The 14,532-nt window shown below is 34.6% G+C and overlaps 1 protein-coding gene across 1 annotated transcript in view; it reads right to left on the minus strand.

Moving 5' to 3' along the window:
- Luzp2 (leucine zipper protein 2) overlaps positions 1 to 14,532 on the minus strand; it is a 363,177-nt gene that overhangs the window by 76,476 nt on the left and 272,169 nt on the right. The window contains exon 8 of the mRNA XM_042691597.1: positions 1,856 to 1,930. Coding sequence (XP_042547531.1) covers positions 1,856 to 1,930 — 75 coding nt within the window. The remainder of the gene's footprint in view (positions 1 to 1,855; positions 1,931 to 14,532) is intronic.

Raw genomic sequence — 14,532 nt, forward strand, 5'->3', positions numbered from 1 at the left:
TGATATATATCTAGATCTATATCTGAATCTACTGATCTATGTAAATAGATACAGATAAAGATACCATATTTTCTTGATCCATTCATCCATTAAGGGACATGTGTGTTGAATCACTACCTTTGCTATAGTAAACAATGGTGCAGTGGACATCATTGCACTGGTAGCTTTAGAGATGCCTTGTTTGTAGTCTACTGGATGAATTCCCAAGAGTAGAATTGAAGGGGCATTGGGTAATTCTAAAGTTAATCATTTGAAAAACATCCATATTGCTTTCTAAACTGGTTGAACAAGTTCATATTACCACCAATAGTGTAGTAGCATTTCCTTTTGGCAGCACCCCCAACAGCATCTGTAATTGTTAGTTTTCTTGGTAATGGCCTTTCCAAATGGGGTGAGGTGGAATCTCAATGTTGTTTTGCTTTGCATTGCTTTTATGGCCATTTCCTCCTGTGTCTATTAGCCATTTTTCTTATGAAAGGTCTCTCCAAAATTTTAGCCAATTTAGCAGTTGGGTTGTTGTTTCTTTGAGGGTTTATTTGGGGGGGGGTAATTTTTGAGCTTTTAGTATATTTTAATTATGAGAACTTGTCTGTTGTGAAGACCTTCTCCCAACCTGTGGGTTTTGTATTTATCTTTCATTCTATGACTTTTACATTGTACAAACTCTTGAATTTGATCAAATTCCATGTATGCATTTTTTAATTTGTTATACTTCTGGCTATTTACATAGAAACTTTTGACGCAGGCCTAGGAACCCTAGTGTTGCCCCTACTCTTTTCTGTAATATTATCATGGTATCTCACCCTACATTGAGAACTTTGATCCATTTAGGGTTGATTCTGGTGCAAAGTGATATATAAGGATCTAGCTTAATTTTCTCCATGTGGATAGCCAATTTTCCCAGTACCATTTGTTGAAGGGCTTGCCTGTCTTCCATCCTATATTTTTGGAATACTTATCAAATATTATCTGGTTATACATCTGTGGGTTCATTTTTGAGTCTTCTGTTATGTTCCATTTGTCATTGGGCCTATTCTTGTGCCAGTACCAGGCTGCTTTTATTACTACGGATTTGTGATAGAGTTTGAAGTTTGGTATTGTTATTCCGCCAACACTGTTCTTCCTGCTAAGAACTGTTTTGGCAATTTATGTGTCTTTTATTATTTCATATGAACTTATGGATTGCTTTCCCTATATCATAGAAGAATGTTTTGGGGATTTTAATTGATATTGCATTGTATTTGTAAATAGCTTTGGAAAACATTGCTCTTTTCATGATGTTAACCTGTGCAATCCAGAAGAATGGAAGGTTTTTCCATTTCCTTAATTCTGCTATAATTTGTTTTTTCAGATTTTTAGAGTTTTCATAATAGAGGTCATTCACATCTTTGTTTAATTCTTAAGTATTTTTGAGACTATTACAAATGAAGTTGCTTACTGGATTTCAGTCTTGACAAAAGTACAAATTTTCAGGTACACATTTAAAAGCTAGGTATAGCAGATGGCTATAAATGACTGTTCCCATTTATTTCATAACTCATTTCCTTCATACTTAAAGTAAAACTTCTACCTTGGCACTTTAAAGTAAGTTTATTTGTGCTGCTGTGGTATAACTGTGCCAGGAAGGTAGAAATAAATCCATGAAATCAGAGATGGAACCTTCAATTTAATGCAACCGCAAAAAGAAGGAAAACAGTGGTGTCTGAGGAGAATATCAAATATTCATGGATTCCATAACTATCTTATATGCACTGCATGCAGAGTTTCATTAATAAGTCAAAAGAAACAGTAAGCATCCATCAGCAATTTTTTTGCTAAAACAAAAGTTTATGATTGTCCACTGATGTACACTTACCCTGTCGAGGGCTGCTTTCTCCAATTCATTTTTGGCTATAGCTAGTTTTTGTTCCAGGTCAGTCAGTTGTTGGGCCTGCAATATGGAAAAAAATAACAATCACCAGTAAATTCTACAACCTTGGACTATACTTTTATCATTTATCATCTATTGATAATTAAACACAGAAAAAAAAACTGTAGGTATCATTTAGAATTGAAAATAAACTACAATATCCCAAGATCCTTCTTCTGTAGGGAAGAAATTGTGTGTTCTGAATGAATGTTTTATTGGACCAAAGTCTTTTTTTCACTGAAGTTCAACCCTAGTGTTTGAAAACATTTGTTATGATATCCAGTTATGTTATTATATCCTGCTATTATATCCAATAATGTTCATATTTGAATTGAACTTAAGCATGTCCCCCTCAAAGCCATGAACAAATTCACATGTTGAAGCCAAGAATTATATGAGCATTAATAAAGTCTAAAATAGCTAATAAGGTGACAGAGAAATTAGCGATGTCGTTCAGTGATAATAATGTTAAAATGTGCATCACTTTTATAGTAACCTTCTTCTTTTAAGGACAAGAATGAATGTAAAATTCCTCTGTCTTAGAAATTTAATAAGAAATATAGATATAGCACCTACATCAGCTTGTGCATTTATTCATTATTCTATTCCTCAATTTATCTTTTCAGTTATCTCTATACCTTTATAGTCCCTTATGCTGTGCTATAACCTGGAATTTTCAGAGATTTTGAAAAGTTCTTTCTCATAAATTGAAATTTTGTTTTTAAGCTCTAGTTTATTATGCTTTAAATTACTTTAATTTGCTTAATGAGTTCTATCAACTAACTGATTATCAGAATAAATTCAATCATTTCAAAGTATAAAAATAATTGTATTTAGGGAAGTTTAACCCATATAAACAACTCTGGGCTGCAGTAAGTGTATAATAAAGGAAAAGTCTCAGTTCTCAGAGGCAAAAATATTTATATATAAATTTAGATAAGATCTAAGTTTTATAGATTATATAGGAGGTTTTAATTGCCTATTATTAATTCTATTACTTTAACATATAATCACTGCATTTTAAATTTATATATGAGCATGTAATATGATCTTGACAGTATTATCAAGAAAATGAAGAAGAACCACTAGAAAAGGCACAAGTTTACATAGATTAACTCATATCATAGAACATCTTTTTCTATATGTATCCATATTGTTGGTCATGTGAGTAACAGATTTTTTCCCTTCATTAAAATACTTGCATTCTTATTGGTTTTTATTTTTCTCTTGTGAGTTACAAACAGGATGAAAAAAATCCTTCACAAACAGTTTTGCTCTTCTGATGTGACACTATGAAATGCATGAGTGAACTAACTCTGGAGTGGAACTGCCTCAGAGAAGTTCTTGTGGATAAGCTTCGGTCAGAGTAAACCTACTTGTACATAAAGGACCCTGCGGGAATATACAACGTAAGTCAATATGATTAATTCCCAGCCTGTCTAACTATCACAAGTGATAGTTGCTTTCAGACTCTGACTTTAGGTTGTTTTACAACAAATGTTATCAATTCATTTAGAAAATACCATTTTTTTTAAATTTGATTAACTTTGGCCAAAAACTAAATAACGTAAGTAAATTTTGCTTAGTACTTTTTAAAACTATGTAAGATGACCTTTTCTGCTTGACTCATACATATACTAGATATTACAAATAAGGGAAACCATGGGACCTACGTTTCTTTGGGCCTGGCTTACTTCACTTAATATAATTTTTTCCAAGTTTTTCCATTTCCTAACAAATGGGGCAATGTCATTCTTTCTGATGGAGGCATAGAATTCCATTGTGTACATATACCACATTTTCTTGATCCATTCATCTACTGAGGGGCATCTGGGTTGGTTCCATATCTTAGCTATGGTAAATAATGCTGCAATAAACATAGTTGTGCTGGTAGCTTTAGTGTGGTCTTGTTTGTAAACATTAGGGTAAATGCCCAAAAGTGGGATTGCTGGGTCATAGGGGAGCTCTATGTGGAGTCTTTTGAGGAACCTCCATACTGCTTTCCAAAGTGGTTGAACAAGTTTACATTCCCACCAACAATGAATTAAGGTTCCTTTCTGTCCACATCCCCTCCAGCATCTGTTGTTGTTAGAGTTCTTGATTTTTGCCGTTCTCACTGGAGTGAGGTGATATCTCAATGTTGTTTTGATTTGCATTTCTTTTATGGCTAGGGATGTTGAACATTTCTTCATGTGTCTATTGGCCATCCTTCTTTCTTCTTCAGAGAAGTTTCTCTTTAAGTCTTTCGCCCACTTATTTATTGGGCAGTTGTTTCTTTGAGGATTTGTTGTTGGGGGGTTTAATTTTTTGAGTTCCAAGTATATTTTAGATATGAGACCCTTGTCCGTTGTATGGCTAGTAAAGATCTTCTCCCAATCCGTGGGCTTTCTATTGATCTTGCTAGCTATGTCATTTGCCCTGCAGAAGCTCTGCAACTTTATGCAATCGGAAATGAACCCTTAGATGTGTATTTTAATGTTTTTTTCTTTCATGCATGTGTTTCTAACACATTTATAAGATTATCTCTTTGTTGCTTTGTATGTCCCTCCCCCACAGTATAACCCTTGCTTTCACTATATTTGATGTCAATATAATTTGTGGAGGAGATGGGGAAAAACCAGTTGTTTAAGGATACAGGTGGACCTGTTGCAACAATGAGAAGTACAAGTTGTCATGTCCAAAACGAACTTTACAATGTTGGTGGGGGGGGGGGGGTCTGGGGGGAGGGAGGAAGGAGAAGGATTGGGATTAGGGGGGGAGGGGGGAGGCTGGGAAGGGATGTGAAGGATAAACAAAGGAGGAGGCTGCAATGCTTGGTAAGAAATGTACACATTATCCTGCCCATGTAACTGTAACTCCTCTGTACAGTATGTTCACAAATAAAATTAAATTAAATTAAAAAAATAAAAATAAAAATAAAAAAAAAAAAAAAAAAAAAGAAGGCAACTTTCCTACAAAAAAAAAAATAAAAAAAAAAATAAAACTATGTAAGATGAATAATTCTTGTGCTTGTAAGTTAAAACTAGGCCAGTGTACAAAGATCATATTGACAATAGAACAGAGACGATAAAAGATATACTTAAGTACTTAAGAACTGGAATTGGAGAACTGTCTTTATCTCTTTTTTCTCTTAATATATATTTTTATTGTAAAGATAATGTTTAATATCTTGAAAAAGTATTTAGTTTCTGAATGTTTCACTTTCCTGTTGAGCAGATCTGATTATAGTACTAACATTTGCCTTATAGGATTGATGATTAAGATTATGTAAGTTAGCAGTTATAAATATGTAGAGAAGCATGAGACCCATGGTGCTATCTCAATACTTGATAACCTGTTTTATTTTCCTATTGTCTATACATATTTAAAAGAACCAGTATAGCAACTGAAGAAACTAATATTGGGTCATAAACTTTGTGGATCTGATAAAAACCAACAAAAAGTAAACCATAGAGGTTTACAAATGTGTAAAGAAAAGTAATCAAAGCAATTACAACAATTACTGGTATCATCATTCTGTAATACTTTGGTGCTGGGTTGGAAAAACAAACAAACATTGAAAGACCAGAACTTAACCAAAGAGCAATGAAAGATACAGAGAACTTAACCAAATTGTGAGCTGTGTTTATGAAGAAATTGTTTTAAGATTGGGATACATCACTTGCATGCAAAGGCCAAAATATACATGAAGTAAACAAATAAGATCAAAGCTTCCTTGTGATATTCTATTGTCTTAATCAAAGGTGACTTTAAACTAGAGTTGAGAAAAGAGGCATTCCCAGTGTTGTGTGAAAAGTAAAAATGCCCTCTTCTAATTAAAGTACTCACATGTAGCTAAGACAATCATTTTCTCATTTGAGATTTGAAGCATGATCCTAAAGTTCATATTGTATCATATCGTAACCTCACCACCATACTTATTTATTTTTATTGATGGATTGATTTTCATTTTGGGTACTTGTATTTGGGCTTAAGCTCAGGGCCTCTCACTCTTTCATAGATTAGTCAATAAAGGCTGGTATTCTAGCACTTAAGTTTTCCTCCACTTTTTGATGGTAATGTGGAGGCCTGAGTCTCATGATCTATTTTGCCTGAACTAGCTTTGAATTGGAATCCTTAGGTCTCAGTCTCCATAGTAGTTAAGGTTACAGTTGTTAGACAATACTGCCTGTAATCATATAATTCTTAATGTAACTTACTAAAAAGAATGAAACTTGAGAACTCTGTGGATTTTTTAAACTCCCTCAGAGTACATAATACTCTGGAGTTTTGTTTGATTCTATGCTCCATAACTTCAAACTAAATGGCCTCAAAGCTCCTTTTTTCTGCTATAGTATTGTTATTATTTGTTTCAACTGTTTTACTTTGTTTATTTGTAACAATTGAGTTTAAATTCAACTAGACTGTTAAGAATAGCCTATTGGTTTGTTCAATGAACAAGTCTTCTTTTGGTTTTACCCTCTTAAGGAAATAATGCTACAGCTATTAGATGTAGCAAAATAAAAGATAAACTACACAAAGATATGTAAACATTTTTTAAAATTTTATTGTCAAGGTGATGTAGAGAGTTGTTATATTTATATAAGTAAGATAGTGATTACATTTCTTTTCTAACTTGTGGGTCCCTTTATTTCATTTTTCTCCCTCTTTCCCTCCTCCCATCCCCCCCCCCCCAAGTTTGTACAGATTATTTCCAACATATTGCCTTGTGAGTATTGCTCTTGCATTAGTTTTCCTTTATGCTTTGTCCTTTGTCTTACCATTTTGTTGTTCCCTTTCCCATCCCTAGTTCAGATGAATGTATATACAATACCCAGGGTACCAAAATTAACTACAGTGACAACAGGGGATAAACCACAGAGGTAAAAATCACAAAAGAAAAAAAGAAATCATGTAGTACATTGAGAAAAACAACAAAGAAAAAACTTATTATGTCCATGTCATGTAGTTCATTTCACTTAGCATTAACGTATGTGATCATATGTGCATAGCTATTGAGTTATTCTGCTCATCTGCTAAAATTATCCTAGATGTATACGAATTATTGCAAATAAAGGAGACCATGGGATCTATGTTACTTTGGGTCTTCATTCAATATGTTTTTTTCCAAGTCTTTACATATCTTCTCTTATTATTAATAAGTTTTTTTAATTGGGAAAATACTCTACAGAGGGGTTACGATTACATGAGCAAGGTAATGAGTACATTTCTTACCAAGCATCGTTGCCTCCTCCTTTGTTTTTCTCTTGCCATCCCTCCAATCTCCATGATTACAATCCCCCCACAGCCTTCCTCCTGCCCCCCCTACAAATTGTAAAGTTTGTTTTTCCTTTTAGCATCTTGTATATTTCATTGTTGAAATGGGTCCACCTGTATCCCTATTTAAACAATTTGGTTTTTCCCTTCCCCTCCACAAATTATACCAACATCAAATACAGTGAAAACAGGGGTTATACCGTGGGGGAGTGACATGCAAAGCAACAAAGAAATCATCATATAAATATGTTAGAAACAATACCAAGAAAGAAAAACAAATTGAGTCCTTATTTTGTGGTTCATTTTGCCTAACATCAACTTATCTGACTGCTTCTGCTTGTCTCATACATATACTAGTTATTGCACATAAAGGAAACCATGGGACCTATGTTTCTTTGGGCCTGGCTTACTTCACTTCATATAATTTTTTCCAAGCCTTTACATTTCCTAGCAAATGGGACAATGTCATTCTTTCTGATGGAGGCATAGAATTCCATTGTGTATGTATACCACATTTTCTTGATCCATTCTTACATTGAAGGGCATCTGAGTTGGTTCCATATCTTAGCTATGGTAAATAATGCTGCAATAAACATAGTTGTGCTGGTAGCTCTAGTATGGTCTTGTTTGTGATCATTTGGGTAAATGCCCAAAAGTGGGATTGCTGGGTCATAGGGGAGCTCTATGTGGAATCTATTGAGGAACCTCCATACTACTTTCCAAAGTAGTTGAACAAGTTTGCACTCCCACCAACAATTCAGTAGAGTTCCTTTCTGGCTACATCCCCTCCAGCATCTGTTGTTACGAGTTCTTGATTATAGCCATTCTAAGTAGGGTGAGGTGGTATTTCAGTGTTGTTTTGATTTGCAGTTTTTTCTTTTTTTATTGTGAGAATTCCATACAGAGGAGTTACAATTATATGGGCAAGATAACAAGTACATTTCTTATCAAGCATTGTTGCCTCCTCTTTGTTTCCCCTTCCCATCCCTTCCCATTTTCCCTTCACCGCTCCCCACCTGATCCCCCCCCCCCCCACCAAAGTTGTAAAGTTCGTTTTTCGACATAATGACTTGTACATTTCTTTTAGGGCTAGAGTGGTTGAGCATTTCTTCATGTGTTTATTGGTCATCCTTCTTTCCTCTTCAGAGAAGTTTCTCTTTAAATCTTTAGCCCATTTATTTATTGGGTAGTTGTTTCTTTGAGGATATGTTGTTGGAGGATTTAATTTTTTGAGTTCCAGGTATATTTTAGATATGAGACCCTTGTCTGTTGTATGGCTATTGAAGATCTTCTCTCAATCTGTGGGCTTTTTTTTTTTTTTTATCTTGCTAGCTATGTTCTTTGCCATGCAGAAGCTCTGCAATTTCGTGCAATCCCATTTGTCCAAACTTTCTTTGATTTGTTGCTTCTGGCTTGTGCCAAGGAGACCTAGGGTTTCTCCTATTCTGTCCTGTAATGTTTTCAGGGTGCCTGCTTTGACTCCAGCTCTGGAAAAATGAGGAATCCATGGAACATTCCTCAATACAATAAAGGCTGTATATGCTAAACATACAGCCAGCATTATACTTAATGGTGAAAAATTAAAACCATTTCCTCTAAACTCAGGAATGAGACAAGGATGTCCACTCTCTCCACTTCTCTTCAATTTAGTATTAGAATTCCTAGCTACAGCAATAAGACAGATGCAAACATAAAAGTGATCCAAATAGGGAAAGATGAAGTAAAACTCTCCCTCTTTGCGGATGACATGATCTTGTATTTAAAAAAACCCACAGACTACACTCCTAAATTACTCGAGCTAATTTGAAACTTTGGCAAAGTATCAGGGTATAAAATTAACCCTCAAAAGTCAATGGCTTTTCTGTATGCTAACAATGAGAAGAGTGTGACTGAAATCAGGACAGTAACGCCATTCGTAATAGCCCCACAAAAAATAAAATACCTAGGAATTAACTTAACTACAGAAGTGAACAATCTCTATAATGAAAACTTTAAAATTCTGAAAAAGGAAATCAAAACAGAACTTGGAAAAGGGAAAAAAATCTCCCATGCTCCTAGATTAGAAGGATCAACGTCATGAAAATGGCAATACTTCCCAAGGCTATCTACAAATTCAAGTGATACTTTATCAATATTCCAACCACATTCTTCAAGGAAATAAAAGAGGCAATCCAAAAATTCCCATGGAAAAATAAAGACCCTGAATGGCAAAAATGATCATTAACAGAAAGAACAGTGCTGGAGGAATATCAATACCCAATTTCAAACTCTACTACAAAGCCATAGTAATCAAAGCAGCTTGGTACTGGCGCCAGAACAGACCTCAGAACAAATAGAATAGAATTGAAAACCCAGAAATGAACCCTCAGACATATAGCCATCTAATCTTCCATTAGGGAGCTAAAAAATAGAATGGAAGAACGACAGCCTGTTCAGTACATGGTGCTGGCAAAATTGGTTAATCACTTGTAGAAGCAAGTCCTTCCATTTCATTAGAAATGGGACTGTGTCATTCTTTCTGATGGAAACACAGAATTCCTATACACAATTCCTATCACATTTTCTTGATCCAGAAATTTCAACAATTTTTTATTGTCAAGGTGATGTACAGAGGGATTCCATTTATATAAGTAAGGTAATAATTATATTTCTTTTCACACTTGTTACCCCTCCCCTCATTTTTCTCCCACTTTCCATCCCTTCTCAATCTCCCCTACAAATTGTACAGATTATTTCCAATGTATTATCACTGTTACATTCGTTCCCTCCTTGTCCTTTGTCTCACCATTCTGTTGTTCCCCTTCTCTTCCCAAATTCAAGTAAACGTATATACAATACCAGGGTATCCAAATCAAATACAGTGACAAAAGAGGATATAACATTGGGGAAAGAACATAGAAAAGAAACAAAAAAATCACATAGTACATTAAAAATAACAATAAAGAAAAATCTCTTGTGTCCACGTCTTGGAGTTTATTTTTCTTGACATGATCTTATATGTTCATATGTACATAATAATTGAGCTATTCTGTTCATCTGTTAAGAGTATCCTAGATGTATACGAATTATTACACAAAAGAGACTACATGGCCCTACGTTTCTTTGGGTCTGGCTTATTGCATTTAATATGATTTTTCCAAGTTCTTCCATTTCCTTAGAAATGGGGGCAGTGTCATTCTTTCTGATAGAAGCAAAAAAATCCATTGTGTGTGTGTGTTTGTGTGTGTGTGTGTGTGTATCACATTTTCTTGATCCAGAAATTTCAACAAAAACATTTAGTACAATGGCATGTGACTAAATTTGCAGTTTGAATTTACCTGATATTCCACAATTTTTAAGTTTATATATTGACATCGTTGCTTCATTTCATTTCTCACTAATTTGCCTTCTAGATAAATATTCATCTGTTTTAATTTTCCTAAAGAATTTCTATGAGATTTATAGAATAGCAAACAATGTATAAATGTTATTACTTACTTTTCCCCAAGAATTGGAAGATACTTTTCATAATAAAAACACAAGTCTGTTTTAAAACAGTATTGTTGGCATGATCTATTTACAGAAAACCTATAGTAAGTAGTCCTGAAGGTAAGATCTGTCAAGTAACAGTAGAAAAAAGTCCTGAAAATCGTTCCATAAACTTCCAGCCATTTATCTTGACTGAGCTGTAAAATTTGTTCCAAAAATCCTTGCAGTCAAATATAAAAAGCAATATAGTTGGCTCCAAGACAATTATTACAGAAGAGAGTAACATGCCAGTGATAAAAAGATGCAGACATTTCCAGATTTTAGGTTCTGAATTAAAATTCTAATAAAAAAGTTTTTATTCTAACATGGGAATAACTTGGTTCAGAATCCAAGGAAACAAAGTTTAAATCTATGGTATTTAAATCAAAGATTACATCTGCCTGGTGCCAGGGTCTCACACTTGTAATTCTAGCTACTCAAGAGCCTGAGATCTGAGGATAGCAGTTCAAGGCCTGCCCAGGCAGAACAGTTGATGAGACTCTTTTTGTTGTTGTTGTTGCTGGTTGTGGGGGGGGGCCTGAACTCTGGGTCTGGGCGCTGTCCCTCAGCTCTTCAGCTCAAGGCTAGTGCTCTACCACTGGAGCCACAGCGCCACTTCAGCATTTTTTTTTATTTTTTGCTTATGTGGTGCTGAGGAATCGAACCCAGGGCCTCATGCATGCAAGGCCAGCTCTCTACCACTGAGCCATCTTTCCAGCCCCTTGATGAGACTCTTATCCTGGATAAAATACTCAGAAGAAGCTGGAAGTGGTATTGTGGCTCAAGTGGTAGAGCACAAGACTGGCACCCAAATAGGCTCAGGGAATGTGCCCAGGAATTGACTTCAAGCCCCAGACAAGAATGGCAAAAAAACCCAAAAACCTCAATTACAGCTTTATGTATGTGTCTATGTGTGTATATGATTTACAATCAAGACAAAGAAGAATGAAGACTTCTACAATAGATTTTTATCTTACCACCCCAAAATCACACATTTCAAAAGACTAAATGAAATACAAATGGATAATAGGTTACAATTCAAAGATAGGAGATTACAATTGTTTTGTGTCTAGACTGAATGTTAACTGTAATATCACATAAGTAAAGCTCAATCTAGAACATAATATTATTTCTATTGTTTTGAAATTAGGAAAGCATATACAAAGAAATCAAATACCTTGATCAATTTACAGAGCTGGGAAATAGCAGATTTGGAATTTGAATGTTATCAGTCTGAATCTATATACAATATTCATAGCCATTGAAGATATTGGTGTATAAAATTTATAATTATTTTACATATTTTTAATTTAATAATATGAGCTTAAGTTTAGTATGATATATAAATCAAAATGCTTAAAGAAAATTCCAAAGTTTGGAGAAATGTTTTATTTAATGTTCTTCACTTATTAAAAATATCAAACACATAGAAAAAATAACTGTATATAAATGAACACACATATATTTGTGTGCATGTTTAACTAATTTGTATAGAATCAGAATAGATCCAGACCTCTACTTCTAACATTTGTGTGTATGTATGTATGTATGTATGTATACTCAGGTCTCAGAAGCACTGTACCAGAGTTTTGGATCTTGCTAGGAAGAACAAACATATAAAACTCATCACCACCATCATCTTTGCATTCCTTAACTATACAATTAAGTATCAGTCAATAATTGTTTTATGGTTATTAAACCTATACCAGTAATAGCAACATTATGTGTATTATTAACATTAATTTTGGTCATCAAGTTCTTTTCAGTTCATTTCAACATTAATAATTGATGATTAATACTAACAGGTTTGATATTGAATGGCTAATACATGTATAAGAACTAAAATTAGATCCCAAAACAAACAGAAATACTTTAACATTTTATCTCTTTATAAGAGCCATTACATTTTAATATATCAAATTGTAAAGTTCCATAAACTTTGCTTTTAAGAAATACAGACATACATTTTTCAAGTTTAATATTTTGTAAAATAAATTTCATTGTCATCCTGTTAACATATTTATGGTTGGGACATAAACATGGTAGCCACTTACAAAAAATACATCTGAGCAAATTATTTCTAAGCCATTAATACTGAATTCCTTCCTTCTAACAAAAACAACATGGCTTTTTGATAAATTGCTTCAATCTATTTCATATCCATACATTTGGAATGTGTTATCAAGGCTCATCTAGAGATGAGGATAATATTTTCTTAAAGCAGTCACTCATTTTCAATTCTCAAGTGCTTGTGGTTGGACTTAGGTTCCATTCACATTCAGGAAACTACATTGGCGGGGGTGGGAAGGTAGCTCAGTGGTAGAGCTCTTGCCTTGCATGCATGAGGCCCTGGGTTCGATTCCTCAGCACCACATAAGCAAAAAGAAAAAAGCAAGAAGTGGCACTGTGGCTCAAGTGGTAGAGTGCTAGCCTTGAGTTGAAGAGCTGAGGGACAGTGCCCAGCCCCAGAGTTCAGGCCCCACAACTGGACCACCCTCCCCACACCGAAAAAAAAAGAAACTACATTGGCATTTGATGGAATCAAAGCTTTCTACCTACTCTAAGGGAAGTACGAAAATACATAACATAGTTTGAAAATGCTTGTCTACAAGCTCACATATTTACTATTTGTAACTAAAAGAAAATTGTGTCAAGTCTAAACCACCCTATGGAAGAGAACAAAACATCATTTTTGTATCATCCTTCTTGTCAACTAAATGTAATAATTCACCAAAAGCTTTATCTCCCATTACACTTATGATTCATCAATCCAAACTTCTAGTTTCCCATTGAGAAGAAATTCAAATTTTTATTTCTTAATTTTTTTCTAGTCATTATGTGATCCTTCATACTGAGGCTGCATAGAACAGAAATCATCCCCTCTTCACTCTTTATTATTGTCATTGGATATTATGTTAGTTTCTTGTTGCTTCTATAAGAAATCACCATCAGTTTAGTACCTGACATAAAGTCAATTTTAGTTGTTTTTTTTTAAATGTTAAGGTCAAAGATCCAAAATATGTCTCAAAGTGTCAACAGCCTCATTCTTTTTGAAGGGCTTAGAGAAGAATCTCTCAGCTCCTGTATTGCCCACATCGTTCAAAGCTGTTTTCACTGATATATTTCACAGTCATTTCTTACTGTGACCTTCCTACCATCACGTTTCTTTATAAGGACTTTTGTAATTACTTTGCATCGCTTAGAATATCCAAAACAAACCACCCATTCAATAATTCAATATCCTCATGTGCAGACTTCTACAAATTACTTTTTCTGGTATGTGATAACATTGAATATATTTGGGCCATTAGAATAGAAATGATTTTAAAATTATATTGTCAGGGTATTCAACAGAATTATCTCTGCCCCTGTTAATAACAATCAGCAATTTGTCTTCAACTCATGCTTGTTCTTTTTTCTCTCTACACTATTTTTAATAGGAAAACTGGGTCATCATTTTAGTCTTATACATGTTGCTGTGTTCACTGCTGTCTGTTCTGCCTGCATTCTCTACAGTGTACCTGCATCTCCAGGAAGTCATCCTAGAAACTCTACCATGCTGATTTTCTTGAAAAACATTATTTTTCCTCCTGACCAATTTTTTTTTTTGTCATTCATGGAGCTTGAACTCTGGGCCTGGGCGCTGTTCCTCAACTCTTCAGCTTAAGGCTAGAGCTCTACCACTTGAGCTACAGTGCCACTTCCAGTTTTCTGGGGGGCTTATTGGAGACAGGAGTCTCATGGTCTTTCCTGCCCAGGCTGGCTTTTGAACCGAGATCCTCAGATCTCAGCCTCCTGAGTAGCTAGGATTACAAGTGTGAGCCACTAGCGCCCGGCCTGACCAAAGTTTTTAATGAATA

The sequence above is a fragment of the Dipodomys spectabilis genome, unplaced genomic scaffold, assembly GCF_019054845.1.
Source record: "Dipodomys spectabilis isolate Male_0828 unplaced genomic scaffold, ASM1905484v1 ptg000145l, whole genome shotgun sequence".
Classification (NCBI taxonomy): Eukaryota; Metazoa; Chordata; class Mammalia; order Rodentia; family Heteromyidae; genus Dipodomys; species Dipodomys spectabilis.